Here is a 21380-nt window from a genome sequence, read left to right as displayed (position 1 = left end):
GAGGTTTACAAGCTCGCAGACATGTTTGAGCAAGCTGCCATTAAAACAACCGAGATACAAATGCATAACAAAAGCCAGAGAAGGGGGAAATCCTTCTCAGGAGGTTTTGATGGATAAAACACTGCCAGCCAGAACTGAAACATCTGGCCTTCCTTCTGAATTATCCAGGGCATCCATGAGCACTGCCTGGGGGGCCTATCAGCAGGTGCTCAGAACAACGTGTGCCTGTCATAGATAGCTTTGGCCATCCTATCTAGAGACAGTGCTGTTGAACTCATGCCGGGGTTGTTTCAGGTCACACACAGCTCAATAGACCTTGATTTATGAGAGTCTAGACAGGGAGGCTGCATGGCGGAACAGGAAAAACAGAAAAAGCAGAAGGACTTACCTTCACAGACAATACTGTGCTGGCAGGGGAAGAAATGGATGAGCAAGGCCAGCTCTGAGCAGACCAGGCACTCTGTGGGGACTGCCACGCTTGAGACACTCAGGTTGGTCATCGTGTTGGGGGTGGTGTGCACGCGGCGAAGGCTGCAGGTGACAGCTGAGCAGTCTGAAGAAACCTGCTGTTCCCTGCAGCAGAGAACACGTAGTGAAATTTGAGCCACATACTCCAGGTCGTTCTTCAGCAACCAGATAAAATTGCATTAATCCCTGGGAAGCGTTCCACATGGAGACTGCTGTCTGATCAACTGCGGCTCTAACTTGTGAGCCTTCAGTGCCTTTGTGGGACCAACTCAGCCTCTGGCTTGGATTCTGACTGAATCTATGTAAAAAGAAAGCGGAAGAGCAGGGACATCCAACGTTTACACAGGCTGGAACTGTCCTTTTGGAGGACAACAATCAGGTATTGACAGTACAGTCACCTACCAAGAGGGCCAGCTTTCAGGAGCTATTTAAAAAGTGCAGCCCTAAGGATGCTGTCTGTTCACATATTCCTGAAGTGTGCCCGGGGTGACTGTCTGTGAATTTGGCTCTTACATAACCCAGGCTCTTACATAACCCATCCAGACCTCTGTCCTGACACTACGAGCCCCAACCCATCCATTACTTTTCCTGCCAGCCAGTCATCTGCTAGCTAGACCTACTACCTAAACTCTTTAATTGTATGAATGAGCAATGATTGAACAGAAGGGACAAGGATGGTGGTTGCACTAACAAATGTCTTCATTATTACCAAGAACCCCCGGCCCACCAGGAGTATTACGAAGGGATGCTTTTTGAACTTTTGATATAAAGTTGGTAAGTTTCTGAAGAACCTGCCAACCAGTTTCCTACCAAAGTGACAACAGCTTCTTTATAAATGCTTTTTCTCTTCCAGACCTCTTCATTTCAACATATACTCCACTAACAAAATCCCCAGATGTTTAAAAACATTTAAAGAGATGTATTTCACCTGTTATTTAAAATGAACCAGGAGCATGGCCAATTACAGAAGCTGCTGCCTGGCTCCCCCTCCAGCAGTAACATACCTGCAGGTCTATGCTCTCAGATCAAACAGAACTCTGCTTTCATGTTTGCAAAGTCAAAATCCAAACAAAAGTTCCTCAGAACCTGAGAAATTTGACTTGCTACTCTCCCCTTGGCACTTTCTAAGCTATTCTCTCGTCAGTTGAAAAACAACCATTTATCTAGCTCTGGAATAAATTCTGCAGATTCTGGCACCCACTCTTTCATTGCATTTCCTCTCTGTTCAGACTTTAAATATCTGTAACTGCAGAATCCAGTGAAAGCAAAACAGAACCCAAAATTACCCTGCAGAGAGGAGCTGCTCTTGCCTTCGGTGGACAGTCTTCTCAGACCGCCTCAGGGCTCTCCAAGTCAGGAGGCTGAATTTACGTGAGCAGCGTTCATTTGCTTTTGCCAACTGTTTCCAATGGCAGTATGCACCCTTAAAGAGGCCCTGACAAACACAGTGCCAGCATCCAGCTCCAGATGAAACAGAAGGTGCTCTGACTGAAATCTGATGTGTTTCAGGAAAGCTTCACCCTTCCTGGCATGGCAGCTCTGACACCACAGTGCTGGGGGAGCACTTGACATTTTACAAGGAAATTTACTGCAGCTAGTTCCCAGAGGATGTGGGTTTACCTGAATTTCTGTGAAAAGTCTTTGATGATCTGGACAATCCTTCCGTCTGTAACAAGGTCTAAAGGAGACTTTCCCCGATGGTTTGCATAATTAATATCTGCTCCTTCTTGTGCTAAGTAACATGCAATTGCAGTTCCAACATTCAGCTCCACATTTCCAAGAAAGCCAGAAGCCTGCAGCTAAAAGATGTTGAGAAACACTGTTAACAGAAAAGTCTGTTATGTAGCTGTATCAAATTCTAAACAGAATCTTAATCCTTGTACCGACAATTTAAGGGTGTAATTTTGCACTCTCAAAATGCAAGAAGATCCTTCGGCATACAAGTAACAGATTCAAACCTTGCATTCCAGGAACAGAGGTACATAAAACTGGTCCTAAGTGGTACCTAATCATTACCAACCATAGCAATAGGCATTCACTTCTTCAGCTAGTGAAAGGAAAGTACAAAGTGTACACCGAAGGCAACGCAGTAAATACCAGTTGACGAGCAGCTGGTGTATGGAGCCTTAAGCAGCAGCAGCTATTTAAAAAGCCAAGCTTTTATGTATGTGATCCAAACTCTGAACAATTTTCTACTGGTTTAAAAGATCAGAGTATTTAGGCAGATCAGGGCATGTAAAATTCGACATGAAGGAGTCTGCAGAATCTAGATACAGCATTACTGTTAATAGTATTGGGAAAGACATATATCATGTTGAGATTTCTGCCCCCAGGACTGGCTATCGGCTGCCCCTAGTACAAGCTAAAGCCCAGCAGCTAGGAAAGCTGTTGCGCAGACTTTTAACGAAATGGTAAAAACCATTTTTGCTGCTGATCCCTTTGCTTAAATTTATGGGCAGAGACATTCAGAAGTGATTGTTAAGCTGGTGTGAGATGCCACTGTGGATGTCAGGACCTGAGGCTGGAGTATTGCTGGCCACGCACTGGAGCCATCAATTCCTGCTATCAACGCTGGTAGCTTGGTAACGAGCAACATGAAAGAAGGGTGGTGCACTAGACTTTTTCAAGTGCCAATAAGTAGAAAGGAGGAATAGGAGTTTGGCACACAGCATGTGCCCCCTTCAGAACGTCAGTTTGAATTATGCTTATCATTTCAAATTACAATAAAAACTCTATGCCAGATTTTTCAATATTATCCCCACAATGGAATAATTCTCAATCCATCCATAATGTATAACCAGTGTTTGCAGTTTTGGCTTGCACTGCAAATCTGGTGCGTGCACATGTTGGTATTTATATGGATGACAAAACACTTTGAAAAGCTAATCTAATATCTTGGCTAAAAAGACAGATTAAGCTTCCAATACTTCCATATCATGCACTGACTTCTAGATCTAAGGCCTGTCCTGAAATGACCCGTGTTCAGACTGAGGAAGAAATTCAGCTCTTCTGCATGTCATCATCCGTGGTATACATACAAAGTCTATCCCTGAGAGCTAACAGAAATGCTGAAAAGCACTTTTTCCACTGCATTTATGCTTTTTCAAATTGACAAATCTTGCAAAAAAAGTCTAGTGTTGCATAATTTGCTTTCGCTCTGCAGTGAAAGATGGAAAAAGAAGTGTATATATATATTCATACATCCATATATATGGATATATTCATTTATCCATGAATATGGAGCAACATGGTGAAATCCATTTCAGGCTTTATAGCAACATAGCCTTCATCATATATAATACGTCTCATCTTTCACATTCCGCGGTACATTTGCAGATAACTGGGGTGTTTGTGGTTAGCTAGCCTCATATTTTCTATGCCACCAGATAGAAATGAATTGCTGTGGTTCTGGGGCAGGAATTAAACCCAAAGGCTCTTGGCTCTGTGAGCAGATTTGTAATCTTTCCCATGTCAAGAAAGAAGCACACAATGCTAATAAAAAATGGGAGGATACAGGATGAATTGGTGTCTGACTATGCGAAGTTTCGTGCTATAAAACCAAGCATACTCTAAGCAGATTTATTCACTGCTTTCCCCCAAGCATTAAGGTTTGCTTCATGTTCAGCTGGACAGGCTTTGCACAGTTTCACTGCCGTCCTTTGCCCCCTTAGATCCCACGATCTGCAGCCACATCATCATCATGCATTCTCCTGCCCTTGGTGCTGGAATTTCTCCAGTTCCCAGCTCACCTTGGAAAGAAGGGATAACCCCATCTCCCCTTCACGCTTCTCCATCACCACTGACATCAGCTGCTGTCGTTCCAAGGCAATGTGCATGGCTGTGTCCCCGTCCTCGTCTTCAGCATTGACATCACTGCCTTCGCTGACCAGCAGTTGCACGATCCCTACGTGTCCCTGGATGACAGCCAGGTGCAGAGGTGTTTGATTTCGGTTGTTCTTGAGGTTGACATCACAGCGACCCTTGAAGAGAAGAATTGCATCAAACAAAAAGAGCTATTGCTGCTGAGTTTGGCTGAAGAAGAGCGCTGCAGTTATGGTGCTTGCTTAAAGCCCTGAGTCTCAAGTCCATCTGCAGGTCAGAAATAAAGCTATCTCCAAGAGAGGGCTACATGACCCATCCCTCTGTATCTGTCCATATGACCCACACACCTCCACATCACACACAGCATTAACTCAACAGAACTTGGGAGGAAACGTGGGATTTGGGGAACGGGAGAGCTAGGAGTTTTGTTGGTGGCTTTGTTTTGTTTCTTACCTCTTTGATGAGAATTTCTGCCACTTCTTTGTGATTATTGAGAGCAGCAAGGTGCAGGGCAGTGAAGCCATCTTCCTTTTTGGAGTCAACTAACTGTCGAGCTCTTGCTAGAATCTTCTTTATGGCTCTAGAACATTGGAGGTAAACCAGACACACAAGAGTTACTTTATCGGGAAGGAAAACAATGCAGAAGAGTCAGGCCTGCCTCTTAGGTTCCTCAATTTTAAACTGGCAGCACTATGAGCTGGCAAATGCGATGCAGAGTGCTCCCACTATCTTGCAGACAATTACAAGAATAAAACAATTATACATTTACTGGTGATTTTGTCAGCATATTCATCACAGAGAACCACGCTCCTTTCCGGTATTGCTACACTTGCACACAATTCAGGGCAAATTCTGCCTTTGTCTCTCAAGTATTGGAACAATGTTTTCTAACAGACTTTTGCTAGCAGCTTTAATGAGGCAGAGCATTATACCACTCTGCTGCCTTCAAATATTGCACACATTGCCAGGAAGCTTGCTGCAGAAAAGTGGCATAGCCCATCTATACTAGTGCTTTGCACTGAGTACTTGCATCGCTAAAAATATATCAAATTGGATGTAATGAGTTAGATGATCTCAGCCTTTCCCTTCTTCCTTGCTGAGTAACCATTTCTGCAGAGAATTAACACACAAGCATAAGAATTAACTAGAGAAGGGAGGAAAAGGAAGAAAAACACTCAGATTCTTGAGATCATCTTTTTTTTTCCCCCCAAAGCAAGTAAAGTACTCAGAAACTGATACCTGTTCCATACCCCAGGCACCACATACACACTGTGTTTATGGCTACGTAAGAACTACTACTAATGTAAATTCTCTGCTCTAAGTGCCTTATAGGTAGTCAGTTGCATCCAGCTCAGCTGGGTGCTAACCAGCTAGGGTTCAGAGCTTCTCAATAAGCATTCAGCAAGACTTTATCACCATCTAGCCCACACCGCCTAGCCAAGCCGTGTGTTCCCCAGGAATGCACACTGCTGTTCATTCACTTACAGCTTGTTGCCTTTTAGAGCAGAATAGTGGAGCAGGTTGAAGCCTTGACAGTTCTGGACAGTGAAATCGATGTTGGGTACTTCAGTGAGAATCTCGATGATGACTTTGTAATCTGCAGTGATAGCGTAATGCAAGGGGGTGTCTCCCTGGGAATCCTGTAAGAGGGTACCAAAGCAGAATACAACACCACACGTTAGCAGCAGGTCAGCTCTCACTGGAAGGAAGAGTCCAGCACAACAGTGTGCTACTGGACTGAACCAAGCAGACTCACAATGGTGAAGGGGTAGACCCCAAACTGGAATTTCAGAGTACTGAATGTAAGCAAATACCTCCCTGGTGCAACTCACAGCATTTTCAGAGAACTACCTTCAAATTCTGCTAAGCAACAAATGATGCATGATGTTAGGAGAAGCAACCCCCCCACCACAAAAGAAAAAAAACAACACCAAAACCCAAATCCCTCAAACCCCAAGACTTACTGGGAGGTTGACATCACAGTTGAGCTCGCAGAGGGCCTGCACCACCTCTGCGAATCCTTGACTGACAGCAACATAGAGTGCTGTGCACTTTGCATTGTTTAGCAGGTCTCCGCTGGCTCCTTTACTAATAAGCACACGGGCAACTTCAGCTTGGTTTCTGATTTAAAGGCAAGGAATAAGACAGATCAGATTCAATGCTGTACAGACAATAAATTCTCACTTCTTGCAAGCCTACAGAATTTCTTGGGTTTTTTTTTTTTTTTTTTTGCATTCTCCCATCCCCACCCCACCTCCTCTTAGTACTTTAAGAAAAAGTCTTCCTAACTTGTACTCTAGAATCTGCTCTGTTTTAAATCAACAGGAATCTCCCACTCTTGATAATGAAGAATTCTTCCCTGGTAACTGACAATGAAATTTAACCTTTTATGTTGCTCTGAAAAACACGTGCACTACCAAAACCAAGCCACCAAACTAATCCCAACCACTAAAACTCTAATCACCAAACGCTCTTATCACTTGTTCTGATTCCCCCCAAATTTTATAGCATAGAAACTGACCTAGCTGTGGACATTAAGTCAGCGTACTAAGAAATTCACCTGTGGTCCTGAAGATCACAGGCCGATTTCTAACATGGAGAAAACCCTCCTTCCTCAGCTTCTCCCACGTGCTCTGCACGCAGACAGTCCATTTATACCTAGAAATGTCCTTCTGCAGCCCTTTAGGTCCTGTCTCAGAGATAGCAAGAAAAGATCTCGTACCCAAAAGCTGCGTAGTGCAGTGCTGTATCCCCCTCTTCATCCCTTAGGTTGACAGTGGCATGTGCCTGCAGCAAAATCTTGACAACATCCAGATGCCCCTGATAGGAGGCGATCTGCAGGGCAGTTCTGCCCTGATTCTTGCTGTCGACCTACAGTAAGGACAAAGACACAGCAAACAGCTTGCTTAGTTAGGGAAAGACCTTGCCTTGAGTTCCGGCCTCGGCGGGATGAAAGCCACCAGCTGCACAACTGCGGTATGCTCAGAAATGCTACGCAGAATCTGTGCCCTGCCGGCTCTGCTTTACGTACATCAACTACAAGGCTGACCTTGTCCCAAAATATTCCTAACAGGGAAGGGGATAGCACATTTAGTCAAGAAGGGAGAAAAGAGCTGGAAGCCAGAGCTCTGTTTGCAGCTCTGATGCCAAATTCCTCTATGCCTGCAAGCAGAATACTTCTTGACATCTCTGCCAACAATTCCTTTCCTATTAGGAAAATGCACGAGGAGATCAAATTAGCTTTGCATAAGGCTTTGGATGCCAAGCCCCCATTGTTCTGTGTTACTCCAGGTACTTCACCGGGCACACTGGCAGGAGGGTAAATCAGCGCTGAGGTGCTACAATAACATTTTTCAAAAAGTAAAGGGACTGAAGAACAAAGAGAAGGCCGTATGAAATGCAAGACAAAAAAGGAAAGGAAGCTACTGAAATCAGCAGGAGGCTAAAGAGAAGAGATGAAAGAGCTGGCAAAACCTCAGCTGACTGGCAAGCAGAACAAGGTTTTTTTTCCCTGCAGCTGGTTCTGTGCAGCAGTCAGGAGAGCAGGGCAGGCAAGACTTCGATTCACTCGATGATGGGTGAGTCATTCAGGCAAGGAGGCGTCAGAGGCCATTGCATTATTCTGCCATTTACACAAGACAGACAATGCTGATAAGCTAGAAAGCCCTAGGCAAGCAAGTCTAACTTGCACTACAAAGTATATAACACTCTTGCTACATATAATACTCTTACAGAAGTGCTAATTCATTATTAGAAATATTTTATTAGAATATAAAATAGAAATCTAATAAAACTAACAGCAATGTATTCCTGACTCTTGGCACTTTCTTATCTGATAACAAACACAGATGTTGGGCTGTTCCTCCCATCTCCAGAGCTCCCTTTATCTTTTTACATAAGGAACTACAATAAGTAGCAGAAAGCAATCCACTACATCAGCTTCAAGGGGCTCAGAGTCAGTCCTTTCAGCCATCTGCCTGCAGACATGGCCTCAACAAAACTTGAGTTTTGCTACCACTGGTTTCCAAGGACACTGCTGAAATACTTCATTTCCCAGTTCTCCTTTTTAAACCTGCTTACAAACCTTAGAACCCTCACTGAAAGGGCTGGAACCTTCAGTCAGCTGGTAAGAGCAGCGACTTGAGTTGATGCGATCCTAACAGCAGCACTCTGCAAACAAATTTCTCAGCAGCAAGTCCAGCCCAGTTCCCTGCTCCAGTCAGACAGGAGATAAGACTCTGCACAGACTTGCACAGCGCTGGGATCTGGGCAGCTTTTCTCTTTCCTGTTTCCAACAATTTATTTAGCAAGGTTATGTGAGGACAGATGCATTCAGTCAGACATAACCTGTGGCTTTCTTTTCAAAAAGGGGCTAGATTCTTGGACATCCTGGTCCTGTTTTCATATATATATGTATGAATACAGGTCTCCCTAATTCTACAGGTACAGTGTCCATACAGGAAATCTAGGAAAAGACAGCTTTGGAAACACACTGTAGGGACAAAGCTCCAGGTCAGCTTCAATGCCATGCTCTGAAGCCATCTGATATTCACATTTAATTTTCATATTTAATCCTAAATCGCAGCAAAATTAGCTAGTACAAGGTCTGAAAAGTCTATCATTTCTCTTCCACTCTTCTCCCTACTCAACCACAAAATTTGATGATAGTATTTTAAAGCACAACAAAAAGTAACCATTCAGGATGTTTTCAGAACTTGCCTTGTCTGGGTACTTCTGAAGGAGTTCCCGGACTTTAGCTGTGTTCTTGAGCGCTGCCCAAATGACAAGACACCCCGCGTGGTCTGACTCTGTCTTCTGCGACAACAGCTTCTCCAAAACAGTAATCAAAGTGCCTGGAGGGGAATGAAAAACAGCAACAGGTTAACAGCACCGAAGAGCGTGTGTACAGTTGGCACAGCACAGCTGTATAACCCCCGTACAGGCCTGCAATACCTCTTGGCTCACACAAAGAGCTTTACAGATTTGCAGCTTGCGCAAAACTCTGGCTTTACAAGCCTTATGTTTTGAGAACCCAAAAGAGACCATGATTCAGAAGACCAACACAGAAGAATTACTACCAAAAGGCAAATATCTGAAGAGGAATGCCTGGGTTTGGGAAGGATACTTCAGGCAAGAATACAGCTCCTTGCAGACCTGCTCTCCAGCCACAGGTTTTTGAATGTTTGAATGGACGGAGGTTCTACAGTTATCCAGGCAGGGCAAAATTAAAAAGCTTGGGCCTGTATGCGAGTTCTCCCTGGAGTCTAAACTGAGGAAACAGTTTATGACCTATCTGCGTGGCAAAACAAAGTCATCAAGTCTGTTTTCTCTCCCACATGACCCTAACCTACACAGGAAACTAGTGAGGCTACAAGCAATTTTAGGAGCAGATGTGCAAAACAGGCAGAATCCCCTCTACACATCATAAGATCCCAAGTCTAACTTCAGAGTAGGCTGGGGAAAACACTCATTGGTTTGACAGCACTTCCACAAAAAGACCTGGGAATATTTCAAGCATTCACAAATTATTATCCTCCTACAGGAATTGCAGCAGGATAGAACAGGAAACTGAGACAGATCTGGGCAGAAAGAAAGAACTGAACCTAGGGCAGTACTATGGCCAGCACTCCCCAGTGCAGAACTCGGTATTTTCCTGTTAGGACCAGCTGTGCTTCCCCAAAAAGAGAAAGCTTGGTTTTGGAGCTCTGTCCACGGAAGAACAGGCAGCTGGAGTTTAGCACTGTCCACGGTGTGCTGCTGTTATTACAAGCAGAGCAAATGTTTCTCAACCCCTGCCAGCCCAGACACCTTCATTCTCACTGTCTCACTTTTAGATTCCTTTGCATTCTCCGTCGTCATGAGATTTGCTTCCTCATCTCTCTGGTAGGCTGTCAGGCAAGCTGGATTAAACGTCCAGGATTGCTCCCCAACCGACACTCGTAAGTCTCCATCCCCGTACACTTTGATCACTTTGCCAATGTGCCCTAGGGTCTGCAATGGAAAGAGAAAGGATTTTTAAGAGGTAAGACAGTAGGCTTCTCATCTCAGAACCAGAGCAACGCTTCTAAGAGAGGTTTTGCAGGCGGCACTCCTGCTGTGTGAAAAGAAGCACTAAACAGTGACACGCGCACAGACAGCCCCCGCTTCGAGGACACCAGAGGGTTCTCAGCACTTTCTCTATTACTGGCTTTACATAAGAAGGGTTTCCCAAATATATTATAAATGTCTACAAAGAAAGCTGGTGAAACAACAAAACTTAGCCTGCAGAACCCTAAGAGAACTGAAAATTGGGATTAGGGAAGGTTTCCCCTATGCATTTAATTGTTCCTGGTCCAATCAGACCATTTTCCCACTCAAGCACTTTTCCTGTCTTGTTCCAGACAATTGGGAAGAGCTTAAGAGGACTTTTTTTTTTTTTTAACCTTGGTTAGTGAAATCTTATCTGACTCACTGGTAGTCAAATTCTTTGTCAGATTCCCCACCTACCCGCTTTGCTTTGGGTTCTGCAATAGGATTGTATTACCAATAGCACTAGGCAACGTTTCTTTGCAAAGCCTCAGCAGTCCCAGAAGGGTCTGTGCTCTCACTGACCAGCAGGAATGCTGGAGGGCCACGCAAGCCCAGTCACCATTCCTAATTGCTGAGGAAAACTCAGGAAGTTACTGGACTGTCCTGGAACTGACGCGCACTCACAGGTGCCATTTCATCTGTCCACTCCCCATGACCAGGTTGGAATCGCTTCACTGTTTCCATATCATCTATCACTCGGACAACATCACCAACCCAAAAGGTGTTGAGCTACAAGAAAAAAAAAGTCATAAGCTTTTTGGGGGATGAAGCCAAAGAAAAAAAAAAAGCGATCAGTCCCCACCCCCACCCTCAGCAATCCCAACCAAACACGAAGCCCATGCACGCAAAAACCAAGGCATTACAAAACCTAAGTACAGTTCCCAAGAAATCTGTAATCAATGCACTGCAAAACAAACACAGTCCAAAGGCTCCGGTACTTCTGTCTTAAGCCAAGGACACATTTAAATAGGGTAATAGTTTGGACAGAACAATTTTCTTCTTTTTTTCAAACCATTTGTACATAATAATGGCACGAAGTACTTGGAACTTTCCTTGGTCTATCCCCTCACTATACCTGGAGACTTTAATTCACTTTAATAAGGAAGTTAAATCCGTTTTATTTAAAACAGGAAAACCTCCGGTTTCTTTCTGATCCTTTGCCAGATGCTCCCTCTGCTCACTGAGCAAAGAAGGGGGCACTGTCAAAACCCACTTTTTAAGGAGACCAATTCTGCACCCAACAGTGTGACACTGGACCATCCATTGGTGTTGGCTGGAGATTTTTTTGCCCTGTGACCTTGTTCAATTCTTTCAGAATTTTGTAGTCTTCCAGCAGCTCCTTCTAAACGTATGAGCCCCATTTCTAATAATCCCCATTTCAAGACCACGACCCTCTGGAGAAGGCCACAGCTATCAGCTTCAGAAATGCAGACAAAGTTAGAAGAGATGGATTAAAGGCTCAGGTCATCCAGAGAGAAGCAAGAGAAGAAGATGTTAAGTAGAACAAAATGAAGACACAAGGAAAGAAAAAAAAATCAAGTGGAAATGATGTGGGCGAAAGTTTGTCACAGATGAAAGGCAGCAGGAGGATGAGTTGTTGTAGGTCACTTGTTACCTTTCTTATCAAAGGAACAGAAATTAAGAAAGAATTGACAGTAAGAACTTCCAACATTTAAAATCTAAAGGTTCCCACAACTGGACCTCCTCGTAGCCCAACTCCCCCAGTCTGCAGCTATCTGTTTCAGCTCTGAGTGCTTGCACTACTCTGCCTAGTACCGCTGCTTTTACAGCAGCAGTATATTTCTTCAGCACTTGCTTGAGACACCTTGCATCCTACCACAGCAGGCTCAACCGCCAGCTGCTCCCTGCAGCATTCCTAGTTGTGGCCAAGCTCACCGGTCGGTACATACCTTGGTCAGAGCTCCAGGATGGAAAGTCCAGCGGGTTTCACTGTTGAACTGGACCCTCACGTCCCCTCTGTCCGTGATTCTGTGCACAGTCCCTGTCTGGCCAATGAACTTTTGATAGGGGAGGAAAAAAAAGCAGGGGAAAACCCCTAAATGAATCACGTTGCTTAATCCCAAATCTGATTTAAATGAGATGCAGTCATTTTTCTGCAAAAGGAGGGAAAGAGACTTAAGAAGCTCCCTTAAAGGAGCAGCATACTGGGGGCAGGACAGCAATAGGTATACAAAGTGTAAAAACGCTTGAGAATGCAGCACAAATTGTCCTCGTCTTTCCAAATGATAAAGGTGAGCACAGATTACTACAATCATTTTTTTTTTTAAGACATTATTTTTTTTGCACTGGCTTCCAAGATGTTGGAGCAACTCTTCTGACCTATCTCAGAGCCTTAGAAATTCTGCAGGGCTCTGCGAGGTATTCTCACACACCCTAGATTTATCTGAATGTAAAAATCTGACTCCTGTGTCCTATCAATAAAGAATTTGTATTAGTGATTTGCCTAACACAATATAAATACAGAAGGTAACACGCTACACAAAGATATTCAGGTAACTTCTTAGCCAGTGGTTACTCCTGTAGTGCGAAGAGAATGAGAAGGAGCAGCAGCATACCTCAGCCATTTTAGGATTCCAGCCACCATGGCCCTCCTGCATCTCCCGCAAGATGTCGATGTCCAGGAGGCATTTCACCTTGTCCCCGTGCTGGAACGGATGCCTGTCTGTGCTTTCTTTCCTCTGCAGTTCAGCTGGTTTTCCTAAAGAGAAGAATGACACCACCCACACACATGGAGGACGCAATAAGCAGCTTTGTGTTGTGCTTGCCTTTGTAACAAGGGCAGCAAATCAGCATAAGGCTTAATTGATGCAGAACAGCGTAATTCTACTCGTGGAGCATGCCGTACTCACTCTGTGGGGCAGCATACGTAGAGAGATGGAGAGGATTTGACTCTAACTGGATCATGGTATGGATGAAACATGAGGTAGTTCTAACAACACACAACACAGGCATTCCTTGGGGAGTTTCACACACCTGCAGCATCAAGAAGCTGCCTTGGCGGATCTCTCTCTTGGGACACAGCTGTGGGTATCTGACGGTCTTACATGATCTTACCACTACAAGACCAAACTATTTTTTACCGACCATAAAACAGTATGTTCACACAGACTTTTTTTAATGACGCAGATTATGCAGAACCTTTACAAAACCACCTGCTCGTTTTCTGTCTTCCAAGCAAAATGGCTTTAGTGTCAGGAAACGGCAGTGAGAGTCACAATTTCTCAGTTAAAACATGCTTACGCACCTAACTTGGGGAGATGCTCTTTGTAGTAAAAGCCACCAGATGCCTCCACAGTACATTTCAAGTCCACTTTTCCCTTGTGTCCAACTCGGTAGACGTTTGTGGTGCCATCAGCCCACGTAACGCTGGCCACGCTGCGTCCAGTCTCTACATCCCAGCCGCGAATATCGACCACGCGCCCGGTTTTACCTTCACCACCTGATGGAAAGAGAGGGGGGAAAGCATCCAGCTTGTATTTTCAGAGACCAACACACAGGAACTCACCTGAGACAAAAATTAAACAAATTTTTTCTTAACTAAGTCAAAAACAAGGAGAAAACGTGTCTGTTCTCCAACTATTCATCACAGATGAGCAGGCCCAGAGCTGAAAGTCAATGGCTGATAGATGAAATCTTGATGGAGAAGCTGCTGCCAGGAAGGACTTCTGCAGGGCCCTATCACAGGCCAGCTTTACATGCTGGATGTGTAGAAGGTGCAAACAATCTCACTCACTTTTTAACTAGAGAAATTAAACTACAGGACAACTGAATTTGATCGACTCAGAGAATCTCCAAGTGAAGCTCACTGAAAGCCACGCAGCCATTTGCTTTGGAATAAATATGGAAAAACTGAACTCTCTTACAGTGTAAGTGCCATTTCTCCTGGTCTACAGAAACGCTGCCCAGCTAGGCAGCACGCTGCGTCATGGCACCACACTGTGGCAAAGTAAAAACACAGCAGCGCTGGAAAATCTGCCCAAAATCACCCCAGCACTGGTGAGGTGGAAGAACATCAGGTACTTCACCTGCACAAAGCAGAGAAGGCCACCACTGAAACAGTCCAGAAAGTGGAGATTTTAGATTTATATACAAAATGCACTGAATATAGTGACAGACAGTCTGAATTTGCAGATTCCTTCCCTCTTTCTGCAACATCTGTCTGTCTCATTGCGCTGCCAGTGAGGATCTGATTGCCTGCAAAGCTTTGGAAATTATCAACTTAAAGGAGTTTACTTCCTCATCTAACTGCACAGTATCTAAAAAGGATAATACAAACTAGTGTAATCTTTATTGCTTTACTGTAACTTCCCCTCCCTGTCCAGGTGCTTTTTTCTAAGGAGAGCATTAGCATCCACTTCCACGGTGTTTGTACTCAGGCGGCAGCAAGGAAAAACATGCATATGATGAAAAGATTTAAATGACTGAAGAGTTGTGAGGGTCAACCCTGAGCACAGCTGAACAAGACATTTGGTCACTTGGCACGTTTTGCACTCAGTGCTCATTTTTGCAAAGGGCATCAGGAATACTAAAAGCCCCAGGCAAATAAAAGCAAGACCATACGATCAGCTTTCTCAAGTAGATGCCACTGCCTTTAGCAGGCACACAAGACCACGTAATTAACACCCACGCTCCCCTGGACGCTGTGACAGAGTTTGCAAGGTTATGTATTACCACTACTTACACGTTGCCTCCTTAAATGGAAACAGAGCTGATGTTAGTGCTACCAGGAAGAGAAGTGCTGAAGAGCAGACAGCAGTGGATGGGGGCAGCTCCACCAAGGAAAGACGAGGCAGTTTGAGCAGAGAGCAGCTGAGCACCTGGCCTTACGCTTCTTCTCACTTGTTTTGCACATACCACTGCTTTCACGTCACTGTTGTAAGCAACACCCGTCTCAGACATGTAAATGTTGATCTGATCTCAGAAGGATGGCTAAGCTGGACTGAGCATAAGCTGCTTTTGCTCTCAAACCTGCAAGTATCCACGTCCTCCACTGAACCCAGAGCTGCAGTAAATGGTGGGGTCAACACCAAGTGGTGGAACCTTTGGACTTACAACTTAAGTTGTAATTATTAAGGGGAAAAAAGCAGCTATAAGGCTCTGGAATAGAAATGGACCGTGAAGTTTCCTTAACCCTGCAGCACTACACAAAATTGCTATCAGTGAGTCAGCTGTTATATCAGGTCTAGAAAATGCTTTTTTGTCTCTGCATTTTCAGCCTGAAGTTACAGTTCACACAGGAAGCAGAAGTCATTCTCCAGTAACCACAGCACAGAGTTCTTCATCAGTGCTCCACGTCAAACCTAGACTATTCCTCTTCACTGTTCTCAAGTGTCCAAATAAGGGTAACTCCAAGGAACTCCAAAGGAAAAAGGAATACTACACACAAAGTCAGACAAACCTTAATTCCCACCATGAATGGAAGCTTTTTCAGGAGAGGACAGGTCTTTATTTTCTTATAATGTGCTGTACACTTACAGTTCTATAAAAGATCTGCCAGGACGGTTCCCACGAGTTTTCACATTTATGCAATAGGAGCAGCAAAATTGCCCTCCCACACCCTGAATGAATGCATGGAGTCTATGCCACAGGTATGTCTCTAAACAAATACAAGAAAACAAATATTTAAAAACCAGCAACCTGCATCATCTGAACAGCTTCCCTCGAAGCTACAGCTCAGCACATGCATTTTCAACCAGCAACATGGCAAAAAGAAAGAGAGAAAAAAAAATGGAACTGTCTTTTACAGGACATCTGAGAAGCAGCTTACCGTCTTGGTTACCCCATTCCCAGTCTGGGCCGCGGACTACTTTAGCCCCCTGGAAAGTCCCTTTTAATGTGATACGAGTCAGATTCTGTCGGGGACTCACGACGACTCTGAAAAACAAAATCAGAAAGCAAATTTATTATTACTGTTCACTTTATAAAGCTCTCTTCCAACTCCATTGTATCTCTTCCAAGTCCATTGTATCAGGACCAACTGTGCCATACTTAGAGAGAAGCATGGCTTGAGTTCTGAAAAGCATGTAAAAACATTCAAGAAAACAATAAAGTATCTGAACAGGGACTGTGATCCTAAAAGCTGATCTCCCAGGAAGGTCAGAATACTTACAGAAAGACAACTAGTGAATAATATACTGGACTAAGAAGGATCCAGGCTTTTCTTCAAACATTATCAAAACTTGTGAGACCCACACCGAGCTTTATAAAGCTCTGGGCTTTCCTCAACTGTGGGATGCAGATAATTGGGGATAGAGGCTGCTGTGCAAGCACGAGGAGAGGCAGATGGCAGTGAAAGTCCATGGAGACACACATATCCGCACACAAGAAGAAGAACTGTGGTGGGGCTTCTCTCTCACGGTGTGGGACACCAGAACGTCACCTCACTGAAAGCTGAACACAAAAATCCTAAACAACCACACTCGCTCACTTGCGCACAGCACACTCAGCAGTGAATCAAAAAAGAACATCATTTAAGAACTTCAAGAGCTCTGAGGGGCCTGCGTAAGGCAAAAATACAACCTAGCAGCTCCAAAGAAGAAATATTTCCCCACACATTCTATGGGATGCACAAACTGCTAATTATATTAGGACAAAGAAGCTCACTGGGGGCCAACTATGACTACCATGAATGCATGCAAACTAATATTTTTATCCATAAGCATTTACCAGCTTTCTACAGCAGAAGGTGCAACATCTGCAACCCAAAGTTATCCCAATCTGGCTTTAGTAACTTCACCCCATTGCCTACACAGAGCAGGGGAAGCCTTGCCAAAAATACCATCGAGCAATCCTGAACGTTGCAGCAGCAGGGCACGATAGTTTTCATTGCCACCTGTGCCCTTTGGGACAATCCACACTGCCCCAAGATGAACACCCAAGTCAGTTAATACAGGTCTCACACAATGAAAACTTACCTCTAAAATAGGTTCTGAGAGAGGGGGAAGCAGGGGGACAAGTAAGAACAAAGTCTGCAGCTTCTCTAGGAAGCCTGACATCACGTCAGGGGGAGAGGGGCGCTGCCTTTGGGCTGCCCGGTGTCCCTCTAACTCCAAGGCGATGCCCGTGGGCATTATCTGCGTGTAAGGAACGGCTCAGGCAGCCTCCTCGCCCAAAGCCCTCAGGAGTTCAGCACATTTCGTAACATAAGCTGCAGGCTGCACAGCCTCATTCACTTTCTGAAAAGCGGAGCAGATTAGACCAACAGCGCTACGGCTAGCCTGTTCCCAGGATAACAGAGACCTTTATCTTCCCTGCACTCTGCATCACAGGCATACACACCAATTCATCGTAAGGAGGAAAAAAAAATTACCTACGTGATAGTGAACAGGGGGTCTGACGTCCTGTTAAAGCAGCTTCCAATTCCCATAACGTTACAGTAGCTTCTCTGCTGCTCCTAGTTTCTTAACAGAAAGCTTTTTATAAGATACCAAGCCACCAAAGCCCTCGGAGCCGTTTGCTTTGGTCCCTAGGGGGCAATTCCCTTTGCTAGGTGACTGCAGAGGTGCTGCAATCCATACCCTTAACCGCCCATCTCCTCCCAACAGGCTTAGTGGATCCCAGACGGAGTGAAAAGTTCAGCGGCCCTACTACAGGGAAGGGGCGGGGAGCCTACCGGCAGCAGGGCTGACCTCACACCACCTTCTTTATTTCCCGTCTAATGCCTCCAGAGAGAAGGTAGAGACTCAGAAGGATAAAAAGCTTATGCCTGAACTCACTGTTTACTGATCCATCAAAAGCCTAAGTCTTTTACCTTTCTTAACTTGTTACCAGATCTCCCCACCTGTGTGTTTAAAGAGAGGGAGAGACTATTTACACATACTCATCTCATCATCTCATTCTCATTATCCTGATTGTAGCTCTGTAGGGGAGAAGATGAAGACCATTTTTTGAATGGTTGAGGGGTTTTTGTTTGTTTTGGTGTTGGTTTTTTTATTCTTTAAACACCGTCAGCTGTTATGGAAGAGACAATCATGAAAGAGGGCTAGGAGGCTCAGCTAAAAAGAAATGCTTACCAGTGTTCTTGTTATTGCACTGGTCATGCCTTAAAAAGGGATAAACTGCTATAGACTGGTTTCAAGAACCAGCGTGGATTTGTGTATTCCATCTGAAACAGCGGAGCTACAACATGCTAAGTGCACTGTGTTGTGTCGCATACTTTTCTAACAATTTAGCAAAGATGTCTTAATGAAGCCTGGAGACAAAGCAATACAAATACACTTCTTTCTCTCCCCCTTTTCCTTTCTTATGCTTGTATAATCCTAAGAGCAGCCCTTCCCCATCTCATCAGCTCTCACGTTAGCTGTCACTTTTGGTGAAATTTGTGGCTAGAGACCACGAAAACAAAGCTGGCCAGTTCAGAAAGCTGGGTTTCCTTAATGTCACTTATAAACACGGACGGGATCAAATTGCCTTTTAACGGCTCAAATTGCCTTTTAACCGCAGCCGTCTGTCCGTAAGCACCCAGCAAGCACAGCCTGAACTCCATCTATGCTCACGTCTGTGCCAATTTACTGACAAGTTGGCCTCCAAAGCATTAGCTGCAAGTGAGCAGAGCCATTCCACCAAACTTTTTGGAAACCCACAAGAAAGTTACCTACAGAACATTAACAACCCAAGGTGTTTACCATTCTCTCACAGGTGCTGGCCTTTTCTTTATTCCCCTGCTGCTTTTATATCCTACAATCTGAAGTTCTCTCTCAGCATCCCAAAGTACTACTACAGACCCTTTCTTAGTGTTCTTTAACTGATATTAAAGATAATTAGAGGCAGAAAACATGCAACCACCCAAAATATTAGCTTTTGAGCCAGCTCTCAGGAATAGATAATTCATATCAGGTATGGAATCGCTTTCCTGTGTCTACTGTGTAGGTGAACAAGCAGAAACAGAGACCATCTTTTTCTTAATCCCCGTGCAAGGAACTCCACGTCCCATTCCACTGAAATGCTGGAGACAACCCACCATGACTGCCTCCCGCCCTTGGCCTCACAGAAATTCTGACCTCGTCTTGAATCACGCTGCTGACCAGCAACACAGAAGGGCGACGCAAGAACGAGCTGTCCCGAGCCAACACATCTCTGTAATCTAATTTGACATGTTTTGCTCCAAATACTGCGCAACAACCAAAGTTATTGGTGTGTTGCAGAAATACCCTCGGGATAAGCTTAATCACTGCAATATTGCCTTTAATAACAATTTTAATTATAACAGCCATTCGAGGACTGCAGTCATTCCTGTCCCACAAATTCCAATGATATTAAATTACTGCGGAGAGCAGAAGACACTCGGGAGCATGTTCCGTGCAGAGCGAAGCCACGCATCTCATCTACGTCCTCAGAGAGACACGGCTGTAAGCCAGAACTGCACTTCAGTGGTTACAAACCCACACTGCCTCTAGGATAGAGAAGGATCTACCCAGGTTGCCTCAAGAAAAAAAAAGGGCAGCACAAGGACCCCACAGAACCTCCAGGTAAAACTGACCGTGACGCAAGAAATTCTAGATTCTCTAATCCTCCCTCCAAATCTTTCACTGAAGCACTTCCAGCAAAGGATAAAGAAAGGAAATTCTGACAGATGGCAGGCGGATGCTGATTGCTCAAGCATGAACCAGCCTAAGACAAGGACGTTGGTAAGTGAGGGATCAGGATCACATAAACCTATTTCAGGAGCTGCCTTTACCAAGAATTTCCATTGTCAATCCTCTGCTTCCATGCCGAGGCACAGCCTTCACAAAGCCAGACACATACTAATACTCCAAACTAAAAGAGAAGCCCTAGTATCAGGATATGCCCTAACATTCAAATAAATTCATGCTAATAAATAAACTCATACTTAATGAACGTTTTTAAGAACATGAGGAAATAAATCATCATACAGGAGTCAGATTTAACTCAATGTTACTCGCTGAAATTTCTTAGTCTAGCATCTTAAACTGACATTGCATAAATAGCATGCACTGAAGAGGTTACTACAGGGAATAAACCTGCATCCCCTTTATTGCCTAGTAATCAAACGCCCAGCAGCTGCCACTCAGCTGCTCGATTGGCTCAGGCTTACGCTATAAGCAGTCACAGAGGGAAGGCTGGACTACTAAAGCTGCCTTCAGTGGGCCAGCATTGCACACAGGTATCTGACTGACAGCACGTGCTTGTTCTTTTAATGTATCTGATTTGGAAGTCCAAGTGGTGAACTAGACAGAGCTATTAAGAATTATGGTTGAAAATAACTGCAAACTCTGTTTCTGACTACAGTATAAAATGCAACGCAAGAAAATATTTAGATTTTTTTAAGCTTAATTACACAGAACTTTCAAAAATTGTCAAGGATGTGGTTTACTGGTGAGTAAAGCTTAATCCCAGTAACAGTCACCAACGGGAAAAAAATGGAGGTAGGGAAAACAACGATCAAGTGAAAAGTACAGAAGATTGTGCCATCCTGCCAATAGGTTGTGCAGCTCTCCTTTCTTTCCCTCTAAGCAGTTCGATTTCTATTCAGAAAGCTCTCAGGAATGACAGAGAAAAAGGCCATCGGACTCGCATCCAGACACTAGAAGCTGGCAAAGCTGCTTGCAAAGTCACAGCACCCGAGGCAGAGGCAACTGGCACCTTCTCTACCGGCTGCAACGATGCAGGACACTGCCAGGACAAAACCCAGTAAGCTTGGCTTTGCTGTGCTGCTTACAGACACTGACTTATCTTCCAATTACTAAGCAAATGGATACTAGGTTATGAAAAACACAGGTCTTCGGTGAAATTGAGCTGTCCAGCCTTTTTAAACCGAGGATAAAAGCCTCTCTCAAAATTAGCATCCATAAAATTCAAACCAAAAAAGACCAGCAAACAACGTCAGCAACTGGCAGATGCCAGGAAGAGATGAGTTCACAAGGCAAAATATACAAAATCAGTACTTCCTGCCAGCAGCAGGTCAAACTAGGTTATTTAAGACCTGAAATAGCTTTCAGGTAAAGGTGTCTTCAAAGCATCTTTAGGAAACTGTTTGGGAA

The 21380-nt window shown here is 44.4% G+C and overlaps 1 protein-coding gene across 1 annotated transcript in view; it reads right to left on the bottom strand.

The window, feature by feature from the left end:
• LOC308181345 (E3 ubiquitin-protein ligase MIB2-like) overlaps positions 1–21380 on the bottom strand; it is a 63185-nt gene that overhangs the window by 25060 nt on the left and 16745 nt on the right. Inside the window, 14 exon segments of the mRNA XM_080564533.1 lie at positions 389–573; positions 2089–2267; positions 4218–4448; positions 4744–4870; positions 5776–5930; positions 6255–6411; positions 7013–7161; positions 9010–9143; positions 10119–10281; positions 10984–11088; positions 12270–12377; positions 12936–13078; positions 13625–13819; positions 16148–16254. Coding sequence (XP_080420659.1) covers positions 389–573; positions 2089–2267; positions 4218–4448; positions 4744–4870; positions 5776–5930; positions 6255–6411; positions 7013–7161; positions 9010–9143; positions 10119–10281; positions 10984–11088; positions 12270–12377; positions 12936–13078; positions 13625–13819; positions 16148–16254 — 2138 coding nt within the window.

Source organism: Anser brachyrhynchus (assembly GCF_964034855.1).
Source record: "Anser brachyrhynchus genome assembly, chromosome: 21".
Lineage (NCBI taxonomy): Eukaryota > Metazoa > Chordata > Aves > Anseriformes > Anatidae > Anser > Anser brachyrhynchus.
This window is presented reverse-complemented; position numbering and strand designations above follow the sequence as displayed.